At 38.8% G+C, this 24,911-nt stretch overlaps 1 protein-coding gene across 1 annotated transcript; it reads right to left on the reverse strand.

Annotated features, from left to right (window-relative positions):
* Positions 1-1,926: 1,926 nt before the first annotated feature.
* On the reverse strand, positions 1,927-23,668 carry si:ch211-188c16.1 (uncharacterized protein LOC562677 homolog). Its single transcript, XM_036596969.1, has 21 exons — positions 23,599-23,668; positions 20,152-21,019; positions 17,883-18,080; positions 15,569-16,046; positions 15,415-15,427; positions 14,271-14,415; positions 13,502-13,524; positions 13,370-13,410; positions 13,168-13,218; positions 10,825-10,957; positions 10,338-10,497; positions 8,878-8,998; positions 7,623-7,657; positions 7,454-7,514; positions 7,206-7,240; positions 6,037-6,100; positions 5,849-5,941; positions 5,740-5,753; positions 4,337-4,370; positions 4,017-4,097; positions 1,927-2,346 (listed from the first exon to the last, which is right to left on the reverse strand). Exons 1-20 carry the CDS (start codon positions 23,599-23,601, stop codon positions 4,025-4,027), a joined length of 2,643 nt encoding a protein of 880 aa, XP_036452862.1. The 5' UTR covers positions 23,602-23,668; the 3' UTR covers positions 1,927-2,346; positions 4,017-4,024.
* Between the last annotated feature and the right edge of the window lie 1,243 nt (positions 23,669-24,911).

Consider the following 24,911-nt stretch of genomic DNA (forward strand, 5'->3'; position numbering starts at 1 on the left):
TAAAATTTAAAAAGAGAAAAAACTTCGAATTAACTTGCGTATTTTGCCCAAAATTTATCATGAAATCTGGAATTTATGATGCACAGTATTGCAATATTTCTCTTTCCTAAACTAGAACAGACTCCACCATAAATAAATACATAAATACAATTCATCCATCATCAGGATCCAAAATATAGCACCTTTTTGAAAATGGTTCTATAGAGCACCAAAAAGTGCTGCTCTATTGTTTCGATGTCAGCCTTGTTACAATAGAAGAACCCTTTACGGTGCTGTATAGAATCATTTTCAAAAAGGTTCTATATAGAACCACCTACAGCACGTTCTCCATCAATCTGAAGAACCTTTTCTTTAAGTAAAGAAAATGGTTCTATATAGAGCCAAGAACACTCAAAGAACCCTTTGCATATTAACTAGTTCTTTGCATGGTGAAACAGTTCTTCAGATTGATGGAGAATGTGCTGTAGATGGTTCTATAAAGAACCTTTTTGAAAAGGGTTCTTATACTGTTACAATGCCAAGCTTGTTACAATAGAAGAACCCTTTTTGGTGTCATATAGAACCATATACGGCACATTCATGCATATTTTCCATCAGTCTGAAGTACCATTTAATGACGCAAAGAACCATTTCATGATGCAAAGAACCCTTTCATCATGAAAATTCTAGATAGAAGCATTTTCCTTACTAAAGAACCCTCGATGAACCATCATTTTAACTGTGTAACCTTTTATCATGGTTTGTAATATACTGTATTAAGGAAATACACTACATGTATACAGAAATTCATGCACATCAGCAGAATGTCATTTTTATAGCAATATTGGTTGGTGGTTATACATTTTAGGGATTTTGATGTCATTTCTTTGGACCAGGCCGTAGACCCTTAGCCCTTCAGCTGGCATACTGAGTATGAAAGGACAGCAGAGAGACCCCTACTGTGAGGTGTGAAGGTGAACAGAACAAAAACACAGTAAAACAGCTGTACATTCGTCAAACAAAGCCCCAGATAAGAGTCGCAGCATGAATAAAAATCAGAGATGGTACTTCAAAAAGTGTCCCTGTTTACAGTGTCGTCTGTGCTAAATATCACAGTCTGTAATTGAAGTTTGGCACATCTTCACTACATTCATACATGCTTGACAAAGCCTTTACAGACACAACTGACTGACTCCAGCTCTGGGACAGAAAAAGACATCCTGCACGTCCATTCATGCTCTATGATGTGCTTTGCAAGTAACAAACACGCTTAAAAAAGATGGTTCTTCTAGAGTTCTTCAGTAAAGAAAATGGATCTATATAGAGCCAAGAACACTCAAATAACCCTTTGCATGATTAAAGGGTTCTGTGCATGGTGAAATTGTTCTTCAGATTGATGGAGAATGTGCTGTAGACGGTTCTATATAGAACCTTTTTGAAAAGGGTTCTTATATTGTTTCAATGCCAAGCTTGTTACAATAGAAGAACTCTTTATGGCGTCATACAGAACCATATATAGCACATTCATGCGCATGTTTCATCAGTCTGAAGAACCATTTAATGACGCAAAGAACCACATCAAAGAACCGTTTAATCATGCAAAGGGGTTACTTGAGTGTTCGTGGTTCTATATAGAACCATTTTCTTTACTAAAGAACACTTTAACCTTCTTTTTAAGAGCGAACATCTTCAACATCTACTTGAACTTAAGTCATGTTCACCTGCTCTTTATTTCAAAGTACATATCAAGAAATCTAAGGTTTTGCCCTGCTGGATTTCTTGCACCCTCTAGTGGTGACTTCTGTAATGTGTTAAGGATCAGTATCAATTATAACACCACAGCATGAAGGCACTGAGCATGCAGATGCATCCAAAGAGCACTGGGCACAGCTTAGACGTGTTTCAGGGTACTGTATGTTGGCATGAAAGAAATCAGTGACTAAACTGGCTGATTAAATGGATGAGGAAAAGGATTAGTCTTAAAACAAAAAGCATCATTAAACACAAATCAGAATACAACTATTTATATTTATTGTATGCATCCATTTACATAAATGAGTGGTTTAATATAAACATAAAACAAAACAAAAGGCCAGAACAAAGCAGAAACACTGCATAAGGAACAAAGAAAAACAAGAGAATGCAAGACAGTGCAAAGCCATAATCTCAACTGACACAATACACCATAACATTTAGACAAGTATCATTACACTCGCACCCAAAAGTGACAGGCCTTTTAATTATCATCATCATTTTCTTTTTTAAACTTTTCCTGCAGACTGAATGGGCACCATATGGGCCTCAGTTTGGCTTTTAAACCTGGTAAAGGAGCCCGTCTTCCATAACGAGTGAAGTGGTGTAGTTTACCTGTTAGGAAGACAAAGTCAGCAGTGAGGTTTAATTCTACAGGTGAGGCCTGTAAGAAAGCCTCAAGAGTAAGTCCCAAAAACACCACCCGTTCTGAAATAAACCCTTTTTCCCAAATATTTAGAATACATTGTGTTTAGTTATCTGTGCATAAACATTTTGAATGGTCACAATTACAACTGACTGGAGTCTACAGTAGAAGTCAACAGTTTTTTTCAGTCCCGCTCCTGCAAGATTTCATCCGTCCTGCAGAAAATTAAAATCATTTGGCCCAGTCCTGCCCATACAGTCCCGATGACATCCAATATCTGACACATCGGTTCACAAATACATTATGCTCTGCTGAAATAACACGGCAGTCATGGCCATCAGGCTCAGAGTTAAGTAACTTCACCAAATGCCATTTATTCCCAGTAAACACAACTCAAGAAGTAAACCACAGAGCGGTTATTTTTGGTGTTTTGATGGGCAGCTGTGGGTAACTTTCCATTCTCTCCCCATTCCTTTAAACAGGCTGCTTTTGTTACTGTGCCTTTAAGACTCATATGTAAATGAACTCCGTTCTGATTGCAAACGCATCAGTTTTTGTGACACCACAAAAACAGTAACTTCAAACTAGGATAAACTGCAGTTTTTGCGTATGGACCGAACAGTGAACGACACAATTTAAAACTTTAACTATGTTTACACACTACATCGAACCCATTCATTGTCAAAGTGAGGAAAATTTTACTTTTCATTACATGGCTATTTGCTAGCTAGCCAAGTCAAAGCCTTAGCCTACATTGCATGATTGAAGATATTCAGAGATTTGCAAACATTTTTTTCTGTTGTATTACGCTGACATTACACCAAAATCTAATTGGAGTGTTTTACAGGTTTTAGATGCCCTTTTAGTGAAGTTATATCCACTATAGTAAATCTGTGGTACAAACACTGAAGGAATGACCCTAAATCAGAATAAGATCAAAACTTTTTCCTTAAAGCAAAAGCTTAGACAAAAATAGTTTCTTCCTTACTTTAAAGCTGAAATTGAAGATTGAGACCTCTCTGGTGGAAAGTGCAACGGCACACATGTGAAGGAATATTTCATAAATGTAGGTTGTACTTCGGACCCCTTCCCTGAGCAGGTGAATCTGATGATTGTGAGTGTTTTGAAAGAATTCAAAAGAGGACTCAGTCAAAACTTCATGAAAGATGTGTCTTCTGAGGATGTGAGTAAATGATCTATTGTCATCGTATCTTCATTAGTATAGCGCTGATTTTGCATTTGAAACCTGAACATCGGACCTTCTTTTCAAGTCTGAAAAACTACCGAATCAACACCTCCGACGTTTAAAAGTCACAATTTCATATTTAAATGGCAACTCTCAACAGCGCACGCTCACATATTTTAGCCTGTTTTAATTCCCCTCATTTAGTAATGATACTTCTTTCATTTTCAACATAAAATCTTATGTAGTGCAGCTTTAATCTAGCCGACTGAAGACATTACTGGTGTCCGTGTGCCTTGCCTTGACTGATCGGGGAAAGTGCCAAATCTTACTGGCCAGAACGCTGCTTTAAGAGCTAATGAGCGATAAAATAAAATTAAATAAATAAATGAATAAATAAATAAAAATATACCACTTGGAAACATCTTTTTAGTTCTGATTAGGAGAAAAACAGACCTCAATGTTCAGACAAAGTCAGCGTAGAGTTCAGGAGGAGGCAGCAGCTCAACGTCTGCATAACTGAACTGGTCTTCCTCACTGGGGGCGAAGAACAAACTCAGAACACAGAACACAGAACGAAATGCATAAGTTACCAATCTTATTTACTGGGTCTTCCACATTACAGGATCCATACTCACAACCCCAAACTGCATCAAAAGAGTTAAACATGAAAACAGTAAACATTATGCAATATGTAACTTTAGTTTCAGACCAAGCTAAACCTCTCAAGACTCCAGACTGAGAATTTTACGTGGTCTTTCTCTGGTCATACTCACACATAAGGAGGTTCCTCCACAACACTCAGAAGACCTAAAGACACAAAAACATCAACAGTGGCATGGACCATGTAGTATGGCTTAGTAAAGATCTCACATGCACATGTTCATCAATCAACGAACCATTAACTGACAAATACATAATTGCTTGTCCCAAGCTTTCAGTAATGAAGTTCATTTAATGTCTGATACAGACATTTGAACAGGTCAGTTTTTATTTCAACTTGAGGAGCACTTTTTAGGTTTCCTGGAGTTAAAGCCAACTTTCAGCGTTTGCTACTGGTGTCTAATTTTAATGGGTAAAGTCAGAGCTGCTGAGGGACAAAGATCATAATCAGTAATCGCTCACATCCTCTCTGTGATGAACTTCAGCTGCTCAAATCAGGTAGAAGGTACAGACTCCCTGGGGCCAGGTGCAGCAGACTGGTTGGCTTGTAGTTTATAGTATTGGACTGTTTATTGTTCTTAACTTTTGCCATACTGCAAGACAAATTCCACACCCTCACATGCCTCTTACAACACACACAAACAGCCCAATTCAAGGCATTCACCATCAGTGCTACAGGGTGGAAAAAGTGCTCCTAAATTTTGTCAGAAGTGCTTCTAAATTTTAAATCTCCCCACTTTACAAACACCAAAAGCACATGCATTAATATATAAACAGGTGAACATTAGTATGGATGCACAATAAGAATTAGCCGAGATCAGAATTGACAGATACTTCAAACACACAATCTGCCAATTTATTATTTCTGTCTATTCTGTGAGTTAAGTGCACTCACACTGTATTTAAATGCTGCTGCTGCATTTGTACTAAAATGTTGTGGCACATGGCACTGCAGTTGCACTGAAGTTTGGGCGCCTGGTCATTTTTTTTTTTAAATGAAAATAAGTGAACACATCCTCTACAGAGAACATGTGTGCACAGTTTAATGCACAATTACTGTTTTCTTGCTGAACTGAACATATTGGGGGGAAAAAAGTTATGGCACATTTAATATTTTATCTTTTTCAAGTATGTTTGACTCAGCTAAACAAACAGACATGATGCACTAAAAATCAGCAAAATAAATGCGATATTTAAGTTTGTTCACTTACAAAATGAACAAAACATGTAATTATACTCTTACATAGGACTGTAAATGACAAATCGTGCAAAATAGCCAGTTGCCTCTCACTTACTTGATTTGTGTTTAAATACAGAACTGATTTTGGTTTAAGAATTTACAGTGCCACTACTGATACTGTGACGTTGACTAACAAAGTGCTCATTCAAAGTTTTATAACTAAGGCTAATAAATATCAAAGGAAAAAACATCCATTGAAATCAGAATTGGCCATAAAAAATAGTTTGGTGCACCCCTGAAAGCTCAGAATACATAGAAGATACAGAGCTGTCTTACCTGGACCACTGAAGCTGCAGAAACACATGAGATATTAAAGAAAGTAAAAGGGTTTATGTGCATTTTGAAGCATCATCACAGGTAGTGAACTGTCGTTAGTATACTGTACTTGGCTGGAATGGAGTTAGTGTGATCCGTTACAGTGTTGAGCTCCTCTCTGGAGTTCTGGAAGAAGACCGCGAGCTTCTGAAGAGCCTCGTGCCTCAAAAAGGAAGATGCAAAAAATGAACTGTTCTGTACCACTTGCTCTTAATAAAGCCTATAATCCTAAGCAGTGTGATGGTGTTCGTAGCTTACTGAGAGGGGATGTCCTCCATACTGCCAGCACTCAGTGCATGGTGAGCACTGACATTACCACCAACTAGAACAAGAAGTGAGAAGTTATTACTCAGGAGAAAGAACTCGATGGATATGAAAACGCTGTGGCTGAGACAAATACAGATGTTAGAGGGCAAAAAGTTACGATAAGTGATAGTTTTTAACCTCAATTATCAGACTTCGTAAACGCAAATAAACACCAGAAACTCAGTCTTAAATAATATATGTGCTTTTGGTTTCTGTTTTTCAAAATTTTCATTATTTGCTCTCAATATAAATATCCTAAATAGGACTCAACTGACATCAGCTGGCTGATATTTTGTGTTACATGTTTTTCTAATGTTAAAGGTGAGGTTTGGATGTATTTTTACAAACTCTTTTTTGTTTTTTAAAAACAACTATGCTTTTGCCCTGTCATCAGGGGATCAAGTTTGAATCTTGGCAGTGCAGCAAGCAAAGAGAGAGGGGGGAAAAAAAAATTATTGGCTTATACCAACAATACAGTGAGTCACTCATTAGTCAGGCTGTATTTAGGACATTTATATTTAAGACAAACAATGGCACGACAGTTATGATTTAATTATGAGATTTAATTATAATTTTGATGAAAAATAAAAGCAATAAAAAGCTATGCTGTGTCCTTGAGAGCATTTGGCGTGGTGTTTTTCAAGGCCATGTCATTAGAAAATGACAACTAATTTTACTTAATTTTCAGTTTACTTTCAGTTTTCTTTTTCATTTTTGTATTTTCATCTCCAATTATGCGTTTCATAACCGGGGATTCCAGTTGTTCCTTTTAAATTTGATTAAATATTTGTTTTGTTTTTTTTTCCTTGCCAGAGAATTCAAATGAGATGGCTGAATACTAAAAATAAAACCATTAGCAAGTTACAATGATGTGACTTACTGAAATAAAATTAAAAGGTTTTAATACTCATTAATATATTAATATTACTAATCCAAGTCAACGAAGTCTCAATTTCTATATTTCATAAATGTTTATGTATCGGTAGATATGTAAATGGAAAATCTAATATCTGCATCAGCGCACAATACCATATAGGTGCATCCCTAAAAGAAATCCTCCACAGATTTAGTGTCTACAGAGAAAAAGCACTTCTAACAGACTTAATTAAGGCTACACTTACACATGTCCGGCATTGAGACAGCTCTGTTCGGACCCCTGAGGAAAGAGCAGGTTAAAAATAAATAACAGGTAAACAGCAGGTAAAATACGGTCTTGCCTATTTTAGAAAGGCCATTTTTCATTTAAAACTTCATTTGGACCTTTAGATGTTTTCATCATAGCCCTTTGTCTCCAACAACAACCGCATAATTTACAGTTTAAGTCGGAAATGATCCAACCCAAAACCGAAACATAACCAATGCAACTCACAAGCTTTCTGGTAAAGTGGACGAGGTCTCATCTCCAGTCCACTCTTCACTATCATCAGTAACTGAAACAGAACACATTACAACACAAAGATCAAAAGATCAGACTGACAGTAACAGATACAGTACGATTCAACATGTCTCCATTATAATTCTCAATAACAGGCACTTACAACTGCTCGTGAGGACTGGGTTATAATGTGAAGACCTGCAAACATGTATAAACACAGTCAGCAACGTGATATTTCTGTTCCAAGCAGCAGAAAAATACCTTTCACAAAGGATCAGGTTGCATATAACTCAAATACAGAAACTGATTTGTTTGTACACGACCCCTCAAAAGTTTGGGATCCCCATTTTCAATAAACAGTGCAGACGCTGCATGCCTAAAATGAGTGTAATTGACTGTAGCCAGTCCTGGCTAACTTCTTCAGAGAGGCAGAGCTGTGTATTTGTGAGTCACAGTGCTTGTGGTATGTTTGGACAGTCATCATAAAGTTGTAAACTTGTAAAGTTCCCAGTTTACCACAAGGACATTACACCTGAATGGCTGCCAAAGTCGCAAATACAAGTGATAAGCTCAAAGTTTGAGCTGACATACTATCAGCCAGTATGCTGTCTGGTAACGTCAACAAGTGTGCATGTATTAAGAACAGTAAATATGACAGTGTCATAATGTGAACTAAAGTCTGTAACATTAAGCCATCAAATAAATGACACCTAAACATAAAACTCTGCAGTTTACAAATATTTAACAATATAACATTCATCCTGGCACATAAACAGTGGGGTCTAGAGACCACTAATGAAAATGCTTTTGAAAAAGGCTGTTCATTTACATTCTTTAATGTAATTTTGTACATTATGAGCGTAAAAAAAATTCAGCGTAAAGCCGAATCTTTCAAAAATTTACATGGATTTTAAAGTATGTCTCTCTTTTGCTTTAATGACAGCGAGCACTGAACTCCACAAAGTTAGTGCAAAAACCTCTCATTAACAGATAAAATCTACTTGAGAGTCATCTGAACTCAAGCATCAATAGAGAGAAAACAAAATAAATAAAAAAATAAATAAATCTGAATTTACTTAACATACCACTGTCACATATTCCCTTAAATTGCAGCTTAATATTATTGCGAAATCTAACAACTGTGGAGAAGAACTGCAGGTAGCTCAAATAACTGCAATCTTCTCAAATAATGTGATCACATAATTGTGCCAGGCCCTTCATACTGATTCAGATTTTATTTAGGTTTGCTTTCTTTAACACCATCAACCAAATATGATTGATTGATTACTGATAAGCTCTTCCTGAGACAAAGTGTACTAGAGCAGGAAAATGCAAAATATGACAGCAGAACCTTCAGCACCAGAGCTGACAAGCCCACTTTCAGAGACCGGTAACAGAAAGAGGGGTGGTGTTTGGACCTGCTGCTTAGGCTAAGGGTGTCCGCCTCGCCTGCTGCTCGCCCGGCGGCCTGCGCCCGCTTCCCCAGCTCCAGCATCTCCTTCATATTCAGCTCCACATTCATGACTGAAATGTAGCCATCTGCACACAAGAGCGTCAACACTGCTTTACAGTAAATACGCTGCAGAAATTAATGTGATAGTTTGGCAATAAATAAATAAATAAATAAATAAATAAAGTAATTTATATTACATTACCTCACCCCAAATGTATGCTTAATGCTGAGCAAGATACATGAGTTTAGATTTGCTCCTGTTATGAGCTGAGTAACCTGTAGTGTCTGATTTTTTTCTCTTTTCTGAGGTCGATGCTTAGCAAACACCCCATAGGTATGGTTGCTGCAGTGTTTACTGTAGCAAATCAATCCATCCGTGTTCTGCTGAATTAAATTGACAAGATGTAAACAAAGTCATTCGGAGAGGCTTGATGGGAAAATCTCCATTCTACACTCTCAGAAATAAAGGTAGTAAACTGTCACTAGGGCAGTACCCCTCTCGTCACTGGGGCGGGACCCTCAAGGGTACATCTCAGTACCTTTAGTCAGGGAAGATAACTGTACCACAAACCACTGAAATGATATTTTCTAAGTTGTACTGACTCCACACAGCCCGTCTCGTCTCCAGGCTTTTTATTTTATTGTTCTGTTTTAAAACATTCGGTTATGAAAAGGTACAAATACAAACTTTTCACCTGGAAAAACTTATTTAAGGTTCAAAACTGAACCTTAAAACCTCTGTTGTACCTTTGAGGGAACATTTACACTGTTTGTACCTTAATGAATGAAAATGTACCTGCACAGAACCTTTATTTCTAAAGTGCAGAGAAAATTACTAGACAGAAGATCTGACCTACATATTTTTTCATTTTTCTTTTCCTAATTTGTTTTTTTTGCTCATGGTGGGAAGATACATGCAGGGTCTTGTACACCAGCAGAAACTTCTCATTTGCAGAGCCTTCTGCATCAACAATACTGCAAAGACAGCACCCACAGAAAACTTTAGATTTTACCATTATCAACATTACATATAAAAACTCTTTCGGTGGTTTTGGATATAATGACTATATGTGTGTTGTAGTCATGGTGACCCCTGGTTTCTATCACCACCACTGTAAACAAATCTGAGTCTGTAAAATTATCTCCATGTAACCATTTCATGATGACTGTTTTCATCTTAGCCTCTGCATTGTGCAGAAAATTGAAAAAAATTTGTTGATTTTTTGTGAAACTACCGATACCAAAGTTCTTCCAAAAAAGCCTGTGCTGTATGTAGAACGTGGTATCCTTGGTTTACTATCCTACAGTATAACGGCTGGATTTGTATTGGCACTGATGCCGATGCCCCCCCGCCAACGTTTGGGACAGTCCAAGTGACCTGACTTGCCCATATTAGTGTACTGCAGTTCCGGCATGTGTTCTTACACTTGTGCTGTGCATCCCTGGCCAGCCACTTGCCCTTGGGGCAGTTGGTGGTGCGTATGATGCTGACCGTGTCTCCGCTCTTCACCTGCAGGTCGTGCTTGCGCAGCTTGCTGGCCACTAGCACTCGGGCGTGGTACATAGGCTCCTCCTGTCCAGTGATCTACTGGGACAGAGGAGAAAATCAACTTCATTAGAAAAACCAATAAAATATAATTTGACCAGGAGTGTTTGAAACTTTGCAGACTAACGTATGAAGCTTTGGTACCTTCTAGTAATAAATTTACCAGCTTAATCTAGAAGGAATAAGAACAGAACAAGTTTGGACTTTCTAAACCAATTCATTTCATTTGTGGTACCTATACAGATTTTATTTTTACTATATTAATGCAAATGAATTCAACTGTTCTTAAGACATTAACACAGTTTTCACAGCACCACCCTACTAACCTCACAAAGCTGCAATAATAATTTATAATAAGTGACTCACTTTAAATTTCTTTTTCATCTCGTTTTCTTTTTTCTCTCTCTCCTTCTGCTCCTTTTTCTCCCGTTCCAGACGCTGTTTTTCTCTCTTTCGCAGTTCTCTCTCATCAGGGTGGTCAGGACTCGAGCGTTCCTTCCTGAAAGGCATTACAGACAGCCGCACCGAAGACATCTACCAATGTGCCACTCAAAATCACAGTACAGCAGGGCAGAGTTGCTCATGAACATCAGAAAGTAGGGCTGCATATGTTCAAAATATTGTGATTATATTGTGATTTCAATACAGTCTTTTATTACAAACACAATAACGAATCAATGTGAGATGGCTGGGCCTGCATTATAAAGGCTGACCTGTATTATTTTAACCAAAAATCAGTTTAGTTGGATTGCAAGAATACCCTGATTTATACAAAAATCAGCAGAAATATCATATTTGCAGCATATCAACAATGCTGCAAAGACCAATATCTCAACATTACAAATGGTATATCTGAAGTTCTACAAGGAAACACCTTGAAACATTTTGGGTAATTTTTTTTTAACATAGTATTTTCTAGGACTGAATAATTAAAATACTCTAATATTTCTTGATTACAGTGATATTTTTAAATATTTTATATAAAGCCCTAAAAAAACTATATTGTAACCTAAACAACAATAAATTCTGAGCAAAAGCCTTTAGACTGACCAACGTTAATATTGTTAATATACAGAGAAAACGTTAAGTGGTTTAGCTGAACACATCAAATTCATAAACTCATTAAATTCACATCAAATTCATAAATGTCAACATCCATGTCAGCCTCAGACTGCAACAAACCCCCATTTCTCTGTGAACACTGAAGCTATAAAGTAAAGACGTAGGAGAAAAAACATTTTCAAAATATTCTGGTATATTCGCTGGTGAAACTACTAGGGGACTTTATATATCGCTGTTGTCGGAACGTTTTTCAGTAATTTATATAATTTGAAAATGCCTGTTTTTTACATTGTGTGTAAATTTCATGTTGAATGGACCAAAAGAAGTGACCCAAAATGATTTGGAAAAACAGTCTGGTTCCACTGACTTGCATGAAAAGTAAAGTAGGTTTTTTCCCCTCATTTTGGAGATACGAGGTTTTGTTCCGACAACAGTGATCAACCCAAATGATAAGAAAAGCCATTCTGTCCTTTTAACAAAAATCGAACCACCTTGGGAGCCACAAGATTTAATGTCCCGTATGTATCAGTATGTGATAATGTCCTAGTATAAGCTAAAATAATATAAACGAAAAAGCAGACTTACTCTACTCTGCTTTAAGCTTTAGCTGTAGCCGCTTTCCTCCCCTTTCCCTCAGGAAAATTCTTCTCAAACGTTGAGTAGTTTCTTGTAAAATGTCTCTCAATGTTTGACTGTTTTATGAGGCTAAAGTCGCTTCTTATTTGCCAGCTTCTTGTTCGAATTGTCCCGTTCGATCTTAAATTCTGACTGAGGCGCCAGAATGTAAACGCAGCACAATTTAAGGTGGAATTGGAAAATTCGAAAGACAAGCTGACATTTTCACAACTTTAGTTAGTGAAAATGTGACAGTTTCTCACTGTAGATTTAACGTATCAGGAAACCAACTGTGCTGCATATAAATGCGAATACGTCCATTCGTCTCCAAAAGTTCACTGAGATTATACTACACTGACACAGCTATCTAGCCTCTAGTTATGTTTACATTTTAGTACATTTCAACACTGTTTCTCTTTTTGATTGTTTGGAATTCATCCATGGATAAATGTTAAATACAAGTAATATTGTAGGATTTTGTTGCTGTTTATTAATTTGCCTGGTAACAGTGTAAAGTGAAATTTAACAAGCTACACTGACTGTTATATTTGCCTGCATTTTAATCACTCGGGCCAGTTAAATCTTCTTTTGGGCCATGAAAGGTTTTGTAGTAGGTTTTGTGGGCTGCGAGTAGCAAAAAAGAAGGGAACGCTCGCTTTAAAATTATGATACGAGTCTGGTAAACCATGGAAACATGACAAGTTTCAGGAATCCTTTCAAAGGTCTAAGTATAGTGATTCTTATCACAGGACTCCTCGATAGGAAACACTGGCTGATTTTAGCTAATTTGTACTGTTACAGTTATACACTATGAAAATATCATTACCACCTAGTGGACATATTTAGAACTGCAGCAATACATTTATAATTAATGATTGTTTTAAAATGAAAATTGTTTTTTGGTCTTAGGGTGATTCTGAGAAAAAGTATTCAGGTACTTGTTAAGAAATACCAATGAGTATTTTTAAAACCTGCAAAAATCTGTTCAGACCAGCCCTTGCATTTTTATAAAATGTGTATGACCTCTCATACCTGTCACAGTAAGCAGGATTTAAACCATTAGCCTCAGCAGTCGCACTAGCCCTTCATAATAAACAAGACAAAGAAATAATGTAACTATCGTATATAATGATAATGTATAATAATGAAATGCTAAAAAATGCTAATTGAAATGCTATTAGCAAAACTGCATCAAAGCACCACGAAAGCATCTGACACTGAAAGCTCTACATACCACTGAGTGACATGCCGTATGCTTTTGCGCGTCTCCTCTTTCTGAAAGAAACATTTAAATAAATAACGACACCCACCTCCGAGGATTTATTAACGCTTGAAGGATTTCTTGCATTGAATCGACTGGACTCACCACTGGAGAATCAGCATAGGGATCTGACAGAAACACAAAACACATCACTTTCTATATATTAAATAGGAAATACCACTGATTTTTCAAAATGTCTGCAAAATTAAATCATTAAGACATAAATAAAGTCATTCACAATGGTTTGAAGTGAAATGGTTCACTGTAGAGAAACTTACCAACCCTGATTTGTTCGCAGCATTTGTCATATGTCTACAGCAAAAGTATATAATTTATTTACTATCCAAAGCAATTAGTGAACGTACCTGTCCTGATAAGTAATGTTCATGATGGTAAGATCATGAATTGGGGGGGGGGGGGTGTTTTAGGCCAAAACCCATTGTAAAATAAAGTCTCAGACATCAGGCAGTGTGTTTATAAGCCTTTCATGTAACAACTTTGGGTGAGCTTTTACACACATTAAACTCTCCAGATGTCTGGTTCCTGTCACCACCACTGGGAACAATTCTGACTCTTAATTTTTACAAGAAACAGAGCATTTCACACCAAACCACTCTGAATGACTGTTTACAAATTAACAATTTAAGTATACTAAAATTTAGAAAAATTGGTATGACACCTTTTAATAAAAATCAAAGGAAAATTTACATCAAATAAATAAAAAAGGATTAAAATCAATTAAAATGTTGCAAAATAATGTAAAAAAATAAATGTTAATATCACGCATGTCATGGAAACACTGGTGAAAATAGCACCAACTGCAACACGTCTACAAGTATCTTTATTGCTAACGCTGCTGAGCAGGCACACTTACTCTTCGGAGGGTCCTTTCCGTTTGCGGGAGTTTTGTCCAAAATGGAATTTAGTGACCGTCTCCACCTCTTCGTAGACGTTATCACAGGCTTCATAATGATCTCCCGGCTGACTGAGGCTAGAAGAGGAATGTTGAAAATAAGAATCTACAGTTGTTACACAGTTAAAACCACTGACAAACTACTGGCTCAGAGAGCTAATTTAGAATTGGGCCCATTCCCATTTCACCCCCATCACTTAGCCCTTACCCCCGATTATTGTTGGGATAGAGGGGTAGGGTGAAGTGTTAGGGCTACATGGCCCTACAAATGGACCATGTATTATGATCCTCTTCTTCATAACAAGAAAATGAAGAAAAAAATCCCTAGTACTATGCTGATGTCTCGGTAGCTAACCAGCTAGAACTGCTGCTCCATTTAAGGTGAAACAGGAAAATTCGAACAAGAAGCTGGAGAACAGCCGACTTCAGCTTCATATTACTGAAGAATAAGGGGTGGTCGATAATAAATAACTGCCCCCCACCCCGCTTTGGAGGCATATGATTCCCTAAATGTATCCCTAAATGTATCTAAAGCCCTCCTCTGCCATCACTGCAGACTGGCAGGGTCGCCTACAGAGCAGCACTAGTAGCTGTTAATGAAGCAAATGTTTTTTTTATTTGAGGGTCTCATTTTGTACAGGAAGATTTCAACCACTAACGCTTGTAACTCAGTTCCAAGGGGCAAGGTGACCCTCGAAAACAAGGGGTAGGGGTTAAAATAAGAAATGAGATTGAGCCCAAGTTTTCGTCTTTTATATGGTAAAATGACTATACAAGTCAATTCGCAAATATGCTTAAAAAAATAATAAATAAATGGTAGAGTGATAACATTTTCTCTCTTACTCCAAATAAAGCTGACCAGCCAGGACATGCTTAGTGTCTGATTTGCTTTAAATTTGCAATGAATTCATCACAGCCAAGAAAGTATCAGTTAAAAGCTGTAGAAGCTTCAGAAGGGGTGGGCAATATGACAATATGCATATGATAAATTACATCACATCATGCTTTTCTGAGAATATCATGGACATCAGTGCTCAAAGAACAGAGACTCATGTGCCTCACAGCTCCAGTGCTTAAAATTCAAGCAAAATTCAGACAAACATACCTTTGCTGATTTACTACATTTGGAGTAAGAGAGAAAAATAAAAAGCTGATTTCTGGACAAAGCATCACTTTAAAAACAACTGTGCACACAAAGAAATCTTTGCTGAAAGGAAACCACGCAGCTCCATCAACAGCTTTTCTTCATGCTACTTCACCTTGGTTCTGAAGGAAGTTCACTACTGTTGCAGTCAGTCTGGACATTACGAGCTCCATTCATGGACGTCTCAGAAGCCACAGGTTTGAGCAGCTCAGTCTGCAGTGCTGTGCTTGACTGTGAATCCGTCCAGTGCTCTGGACCAGCAGACCTCTCCAGTAGAACACCGACCGCTTCTGCAGGGTAAACAAAGTGCTTCTGGATCACTTCCTCATATCTTTGAGGATCTTGAACGTCCATATAATTCGTTTCTTCTGGTTTCGGTGGTGGAGGCGGCAAACTGTCCACTTGTGGGGCTCCAAATTCTGTAGCCTCCAGCTCCAGAGCCGCAAGATTTATGAGATTACTATTTAAAGCTTCCAGCACAGAAGCCTCAAAATCTGGAAATTCTGGAGCATCGAACTCAGGAGGCGGAGGCACCGTCTGACTCTCAGGATCCATGACATCTGTTGCTATGGTATCAGGAACTTCAGCCAGTTCTGGAACGAAAACATTGACATTTTTACTGCCTATTTTCAAAACTCCAGCTGCCCCATTATGTAACTATTTCATAATGAATGGACCAATAGAAATGATTAAATCACTTGGAATTTCCATCATAAGCCAAGAATTTTCTTCACTCTCTGGAGAAGTTACTATTTTGGAGATATAAAGTTAGTAAGTTAGCAAAACATCTGTTGTTACTGATTGGAAAAAATGACCAAAGAAAACTAAAAATGTGACAAACTGTAAGTTAATATTGTGACACTGCCCCCTGCTGTTTGAGTGCTGCCCCTCTGTTGTTCATTTCCCAAAAGCTTTACCTGCTGTGTGAGCCCCACTAACATTATTCCCCCAATAAACAGCCACACGTTCAAACCTGTCTGCTCGTTATTCACCACCACTGCTACAATATTTTATCTGACAAGTTTTAAAATTAACACACGAAAGTCTTAAAAGGGAACAGGGACAGAGGAACAAAACCTCACAGGCACAATATTGTTTTGCAATATAAATAAAAAATAACACTATTCTGCTAGCAATGGTGGACTTATGCTGCTTATTACAGGTGCCTGAAACACTTCCATTCTCGATTTTATCAAAACAGCTGCTGCTTCTTTTATCTGGAGTTAGAATAAGATTATAAACTTAGGTACTGTTATATTCTATAACAGCTACTGTCCTATATTCAATCCTAACTGTCGTAAAGGTGACTAAACAGATCAGATTTAAGAGTTAGGATGTTTCTGTAATTCAGCCCCTGTTTGCAACTAACAAAATAATGAATATTGAAGTCGTAGGTGCAACATAGGTTGGAAAAATCGTAATTGTTTTCCCTAAATCATTATAAGTGTATATAAAAGATATGAACTGGGTAAGACATACATAGTAAGATAATTTAAGATTGAAATGAATACATTTGTTTTGCTTATGTTTGTACAGATGTAAATATTTTAGGCCTGTGATGACTAAAATCACTGTGACTGATGACAATAATACAAACTGTCGGCAGAAAATCATGTTACTGATTAGATGGCTGGACATTTCGCTCATCCCATTTATATCACGTGATTAAAAGAGGGAAATACAGATTACAGAACCTGCATGGGGAGATACTAACATACTATATGACAGTTGTGTCGGCACAAGTAAAGAATTGCACATCACTGTCGGCTTTTCAGCTGATTCTGTTGGTCCAAACTGCTCAGCTAAACCGCATGACTATCAGGGCTGCTTGTACACTAATGCACACAGATCAGCTGGGACATTCACTTTTTTTTAGCCTCCCATTTACACAAAAACAGAGCTCAAAGAAGTCAAAGATTTTTTAAAAACTTTTTTTTATTATTTATTTGAACGTGGACTGAAACACATCTAAAAATACTGACGTTGCGTGCAGTTTTGCATATGATGAACTCCTTTTATAAAGTTATAAATCACAGAGAACCTATTTTATTTATTTTTCTGCCATCATTAGAGGAGAAATACAGAAAGTCAGCCCATCTTGGACTTCGATGTGTTGCTCCTTAATTATTTTGTCACTTTTCAAAAATCTGTTTGTGCTTTTGATAAAAACACCTTTACAAAAATACGAATAAGATACAGTAGGTGTTCTATCTTTTTCAATAAAGAAAGAGGAATCCTTGTATTTAATTGGCTGAATGAACCATTAAAACCAGACTAACATCTGTGGGATTTTATTTCCCAACTAATCCATTATGAAATTAGTCACTAATTGCAGCCATAATATTTTAATGTATATATTTCTTTATACAATAATAAAAAGAGAATTCCAGGCACGCTGTTATTAATTTTCTTCAAAACAAAAAGCTTACTCAAAGGTGCTTCGGCTCTGAGTTCATGTTCCATTATCCCAGAGTAGGAGCTGAGATCCACTTGTGGGGGTCTGGGTGGTTTCATGGGTGAAGGCCCCAGAGATGCCAGGTCTGGCAGGGGTTTGGGGACCGGAGGAGCCTGTACACCCGGCATAACAGGCTTCACATCTCCATTTACACGAAAATCAGTTCCTGTGACTAAACGAGAAAAAGTACATGATCAAAACTTGCAAAATTATATTTATATTAACTGTACTCAGATATTCAGACTCTAGAATTTCTCTGACATTGATTTTTGGACTAAACAGGACCATTAAGGATCGTACTAGTCCAGGCTTAGCCCTGAAAATCCAGCAGATCAGAGTATTCTGACGATCTACAAACTAAAATTTTTAACTCTGAATTGCATTATCTTGAAATTCAGTGCTAGAATAGGCAATATACAACAGTTAGCTCCAGCCACGCGAGCTGACTGGTTGAGAGGCGTTCTATCCGAGCTGATATTTCACCATAACGTCACGTTTTTTTCACAGACACTATCACTCCGCTGAGAAGCCGTTGCTAAGCAACGACTTTGAAAGCTGTAAAAGACACTCAAGACATTTGAACGTTTTTACTTCTTACTTTTTGCACAAACAGAAAATGGACAATTAAGATCACATTTGACCGACAGCCGATTTGGTCAGACTCTGAAGATGAGACGACACTAAATTCCCAAACTGTCATCAACGCTGAGCAGCTTTTCAGTCGGCAGCTGTGACAGAAGAACCTAAACAACCTGGAATCAGCCAGAAATTAACCCAATACCATTCGCCAAACTAAACGGGCTGTAAGATGCTTTACAGACTGGCTGGAACAAAACAACATCAATACTGATCTGGCAAAAACTGACAAAACTGAGCTAAACTTGATATTGCGGCAGTTTTATGGCTCAGTCCTCACTTCAAAAGGCGAGGCTTACAGCAGACTGAGTAGCGAGTGAGCGGAGTTCGTTACTCTGACGTAGCAACAAGCTGCTCATTAAGGAACTATAATTTGGCAGAAGGAACTGCGAACACTAAAACATTAAATGCCACCTTCACGGCCCAAATTATTAATTTCTTACTTTATTTAACTGTTGTATAAAAGCAATAGAACACCTGAGGTCGTGTGTTATCGCAACCAAATCATCGCAATCAATTCCACTTCTTCTATGCAGATACAGATACTGAAACCTTGAGTGTTGGCTGATGGTACGAATCAGAGGTGGGAAATATAATGATATTTTATTGTCATAGTGACAAATAAATATATCATGATTTAAAAACATGCTTCTCTGAGCAAATCATCATTAGTTAATAGAACACTGACCAACTGCATGTTTCGTAATAAAGAGAACATAATTAAACCTGTTTAATTGGATTTAGTGTGGCACATTATGTGAAATGATGTTTAAAAACATGGTCTCAAGTTTTTGATGGCAGGTTTTAAATGTGGCAACAAGTGCAATGTGTCTTTCTGCTGATACCACCCCATATAGCTACCAATCAATTAGGACAGAGCAATATGGCCAAAAATGTTATCAAGATAAAACATTTCATATCAGTTGATATCAATCATTATCACGATAAATGTCAAATCACCATTTCTTTCAAGTTTGAAGGCTAATCTTTGCTCCTGAGTGGTTAATTGTGGTTTTAAAGTATCCTTTATGATCAGAACATGACAAATACTTGATAGAAAGTGGACCATTTCATGAATTTGTCATGGGATAGTGGGAGAAAGTTTCCCAGCTGGCATAGCATGGCTGCGATTTCTGTAATATTCATAAGATTATTTTTAGCTGTCTGGTGACGAGTGCAAGGCTATCTGGTTACATGTGGTAAACTGTTTATTTTCTCACCAACGTCAGCTTAGTAGCAACAGCAAACGTTAGCTGGCAGCTGGTGACTCATTTTAGTCCTTGGCGCCTCCCTCTCTAATCATGTCAAAAAACTCGAAAGTGCGCCCTCTCATGGCGACAACCGAGTGGTGTCGCTTTCCTTGCAGCATAAAAAGCCACCAGAGCTGTCACTACAACGCGATGTGTGAGAATGGTCTATTACCCATGTGTCAAACACAAGGCCCGCGGGCCGGATCACGCCCGCCACACAATCCTATATTTCTATTGAGGATACAGATAATTGCTGTTATCGTTTTATCGCCCAGCCCAACATACAATACACACATGCCATCACTAATTCTTAGCTAAACAACCACAGATACAGATACAAAACTTTGGATGACTTACAGTGAGCGAATCCTTCAGCTTGCAGGAAAGGTGGGGAGCTGACAGGGGGGTGTCCTGACTGCCAGGAACCAGTCTCCGCCTCGTGGTGAACATTTTCATACGCTTCAAATGGCGGTGATCTCTCAGGGGAGCATTTGCTAGCATAGAAGCTCTTGGGTCTGGCATACACCAACAAACTCCTGGGAGAGAACCTCTTCCTGGCTTTCTCCAGAGTGCTCAGAACATGGGTGACGCCACCCACAGTCGAGGAGTTTTCTGCTGTTGGCGGAGGTGTAACTGACTGCTCTGGGCTTGGACACGGTGACCCACAGTCTGAGCCCCCATTCTGGTGGCTGAAGCCATTTGCCCCAATCAGGGTGGACTGAGGAGGTTTGAGGACCTTGCCGTTTTCAGCATGTTCAGCAGAACCTTCTATAATATCTTTGATGCATTTAGAAAACTTGGGGGGCTTGAACGGTGCTGGCATGGCTTTCTTTTTGCATTTGATTGGCGACGTAACCAGTTTACTAGATGAAACGACCGGGTCGCGCTTCAGCTCGTGAGATGAGGCTGGAAGAACTAAAGGCAGCTGACGATCTCTGAAGGGAAGCCTTGCGACACCACTTCCGCCATCGTTCCCGTGGTGGAAAAAACACGACGGAACTGAAACGGGCCGGTTTGCTTGTGCCACCTTGCAGTCATTCCTTGAAACGGCACTAGATGCGTTGGGACTGTGTTCTTCTCCAGAAGAACTGATGATGAATGGGGAGCTGGTGCGTCCTGCTGGAGGTGGAAAGCGTTTGGGCTTGTGAGGAACAGATGGCCTCTCCTTCGACTGAATTTCCTCTTGAAACTTGGCCCGGAGGGACTTGAAGTCGATTGCAGTCTCCTACAGTTGGATAAGAAGACAAACGAGCAATCAAAGGAAATTTATGCAGAAGACCCACTTAAACATGACTAAGCACAGTTAAATGTCAGAGGCAGCTGGGAAGCTCCATGATCGAGGTGCCCTTTAGCACTTCTAACTCCTAAAAACCTTTAAATAACCATTTTTCAACAGTGAATCTAAGAAAATATGCAATTAACTATTTAACAAAATGCATCAACCCATCTTAGGAACTATACAGGTCATACTGGTCACCACCTGTTCCAGCTCCTTCCCTCAGGACGGCACTTCATCCAGATGAGGATCAAGACATCCAGGCTCTTCCCACAAGCCATCACTCTCTTGAACAATTAAAATATTACACATGCACAATATTCCAGCTTCTAAACTGCACTTCTAAATATATTATTATATATTATTACATTCAACTCCATCCTCTGAACCCACCATCTCAGACCAGTGTTTATTCTAGCATCTTACTTACCTGCCTTATTACCCCACTTATCTGACTGTAACCTCACTGATCCCTTTCTTTGCCATTATACACCCTTTAAATGCTGCTGCACTTAGCACTTTACTATAAGACACATACTTTGCACATTGTAAGGTTTACAGGTATGACTCTGTGTGTGTGTGTGTGTGTGTGTGTGTGTGTGTGTACGGTTACGGTAAACTAATATTAACGTTATCTGTTAAAACTGTCATCACCACTGAGCAGCTTTTCAGTCGGCAGCTGTGACAGAAGAACCTAAACAACCTGGAATCAGCCAGAAATGAACCCAGTACCATTCGCCAAACGTGTAGTCTGATCTTCAGAGCCTGAACAAATCGGACTGAGCCATAAAACTGCCGCAATATCAAGTTTAGCTCAGTTGTGTCAATTTCTGCCAGATCAGTATTGATGTTGTTTTGTTCCAGCCAGTCTGTAAAGCATCTTACAGCCCATTTAGTTTGGCGAATGGTGTTGGGTTCATTTCTGGCTGATTCCAGGTTGTTTAGGTTCTTCTGTCACAGCTGCTGACTGAAAAGCTGCTTTTGGGAATTTAGTGTTGTCTCATCTTCAGAGTCTGACCAAATCGGCTTTCGGTCAAATGTGATCTTAAGTGTCCATTTTCTGTTTTTGGTAAAGTAAGAAGTAAAATGTTCAAATGGCTTGAGCATCTCCCATCAAATCCATTGCTTAGCAACGGTGTCTCAGCGGAGTGATAGTGTTTGTGGAAAAACCTGTGATGTTGTGGCGAAATATCAGCACGGATAGAACGCTTCTCAACCAATCAGCTTGCTTGGCTGGAACTAACTGTTGTATAATATAATATTACGATACTGTTAATAACTACTTTCAGCTGAACGTTCCTATAGTATGGTCTGAATATGGCAAGGCAAGTTACAGCGCTCCATCTTCATGGAATGACCTCCAAAAACATTTAAAATTGGAACAATTTATTTCCTTGAGTGATTAAAGAACTATCATTCTGTTTGTTCTTGCTCTCAATTTGGTTCTGACTGATTTGATTTTGTTGGTTCTCTTTTTGAAGAACCATAATTTTTAAGTGTAGTAGTGAGTGTAGCTTTACTTAATTAACTAAGGCAATGTACAAGAAATAGTAAAGGTTATTAGATTTGCACTAGTAAGTTTAACAAATGAGTGAAGTAAAAAATGTGAGTGCAACTGTTTTGTTCTACAGAAGAAAGTTTTCACAGCTTTTCTATTGTCATATACAGTCTTTATACTTCTATAAAGACTGTATGAAGACTTACAGTTTGAATGTTTAGATTTACGAATGTGAAATTTAGCTAGAAACTGCACCAAATACATTAAGTTACATTGCTCTGTTCTCTGGTTTTGCTATAATCCAGAAAACCAAGCAATCGTGAAACCACCCAGCTAAACTAGCTAACGACGTCCAGTGTTCCTATTAGTCAGCTTCTTGTTCGAATTTCCCAGTTCCACCTTAAATGGTGCAGCAGTTACTTTCCGGCCCACCTGCCACCCAGCTAAACTAACGCTTTCCAGTGTTCCTATTCACCAGCCTCTTGTTCGAAATGTCTCGTTCCACCTTAAATGGTGCAGCAGTTACTTTACAGTGCCTATTTTACCTATTCGCCAGCTTCTTGCTTGATTTGCCCCGCTCCACCTTAAATAGTACAGCAGTTACATTTTAGCGTTTACCTATTCGCCAGATTCTTCCTCGACATGCCCCGTTCCACCTTAAGTAGATTAGCTAGTGCAGCATTTCGATTCTGGCGCCTAGTCGCCAGCGTCTTGTTGAATTTCCCCGTTCCACCTTAAATGGTGCAGCAGTTACACTGTGGAGCCAAAATGAGACGGGAAAATTCGAGGACGAAGCTGGCGAACATGAAGCTGCCCGGCTGGTTAGCTTGAACCGTTTTACCTTCAAAAGTGGACATATGAACGGTTTCTGCGTTTAAGTGAGACGCGGGAAAAGAAATACGGCCGTGATAAACTAACATTAACGTTATCTGTTAACGTTACAGCCAAAACGCAAAAACCAACCGACTTCATAAACGGTTCTCAGAAAAACACAGAAGTCGTTTTTGTTTTGTTTCTGGAAGAGTCTTACCATGTTTGTTTCGGGTCCTCATCGGCTCTCGGCGGCCATTTCACCGAAATATCCCGGGTTAACCGGATCAGTGGCGGAGCGACCGTTAGCTAGTTAGCTTAGCAGCTTTTAAACAAACCAAACGGAGGGATGCGGGGGCGCGCCTTTTTCAATGCCATTTGCGCGCCTTTACGCAGGAGCTGCTGCGCGCTCCCGTGTCTGCGTTTTTCTTTTGGTTTGGTTTGGATCGATACAGCTCACAATCGGCACGATCCGATACCGAGTAATACCGAGGCGAATATCCCGATACCGATACTTTTAAAAAGAGGGGCTTTTTGTGGTTGACACACTTAAAACTAGCAGAAACATCCACAATATAATTATGTTTGAAAGAATTTGCCTTAGTATTAAATAAACCACCACATAAAAGGAATTTTAGTGGAATTTAGGGAAATAACCCCAAATGATCTGCCGTTATAGATCATTATAAACATCATGTGGCCTTTCGTGCCTGAATGCGAGAGGTAGTCCTACCTACACATTTATTTGCTATGATTTTTTTTTCATTTTCACCATCAGATTGATGATACTGTGGGGTCTGGCACATGCCAGTTTGCCGTAAGGAGCTCAGGAGGTCTTTCGGCTGTTGCTACGTTGCGCACAATGTTGTTGTTAGTTTAAGATGTGTTTAGATGTTGGCTGTGTGTTATTGTGCTCTGTTGTGGGTTAGTTGGTGTGTTTGTAGTGTTCACCCTCAGAGGATGTTGTATGGCTATTGATGACTGTCTCCACTATTTTTCCTTTGATTTAGTAGCACTGGGTTGGACAATTGTTGCTGCCTGTTGAAGTGCTGGTTCAATTAAAAGAGCATTTGCCCGTACATGCAATGTTTTCTGTGTCTTCTTCTACACTGACACCCATCTGTCCATCTGTTTCTCTGCATACTTTGTTAGCCCCCTTTACCCTGTTCTTCAGTGGTCAGGACCCCCATGGACCCTCACAGAGCAGGTACTATTTTGGTGGTGGATCATTCTTAGCACTGCTGTGACACTGACGTGGTGGTGGTGTGTTAGTGTTTGTTGTGCTGGTACGAGTGGATCAGACACAGCAGTGCTGCTGGAGTTTTTAAACACTGTGTCCACTCACTGTCCACTCTATTAGACACTCCTACCTAGTCAGTCCACCTTGTAGATGTAAAGTCAGAGACGATAGCTCATCTGCTGCTGCACAGTTTGAGTTGGTCATCCTCTAGTCCTTCATCAGTGGTCACAGGACGCTGCCCACAGGACACTGTTGGCTGGATATTTTTGGTTGGTGGACAGTTCCCAGTCCAG

This window comes from Colossoma macropomum, unplaced genomic scaffold, assembly GCF_904425465.1.
Source record: "Colossoma macropomum unplaced genomic scaffold, Colossoma_macropomum, whole genome shotgun sequence".
Taxonomy (NCBI): Eukaryota; Metazoa; Chordata; class Actinopteri; order Characiformes; family Serrasalmidae; genus Colossoma; species Colossoma macropomum.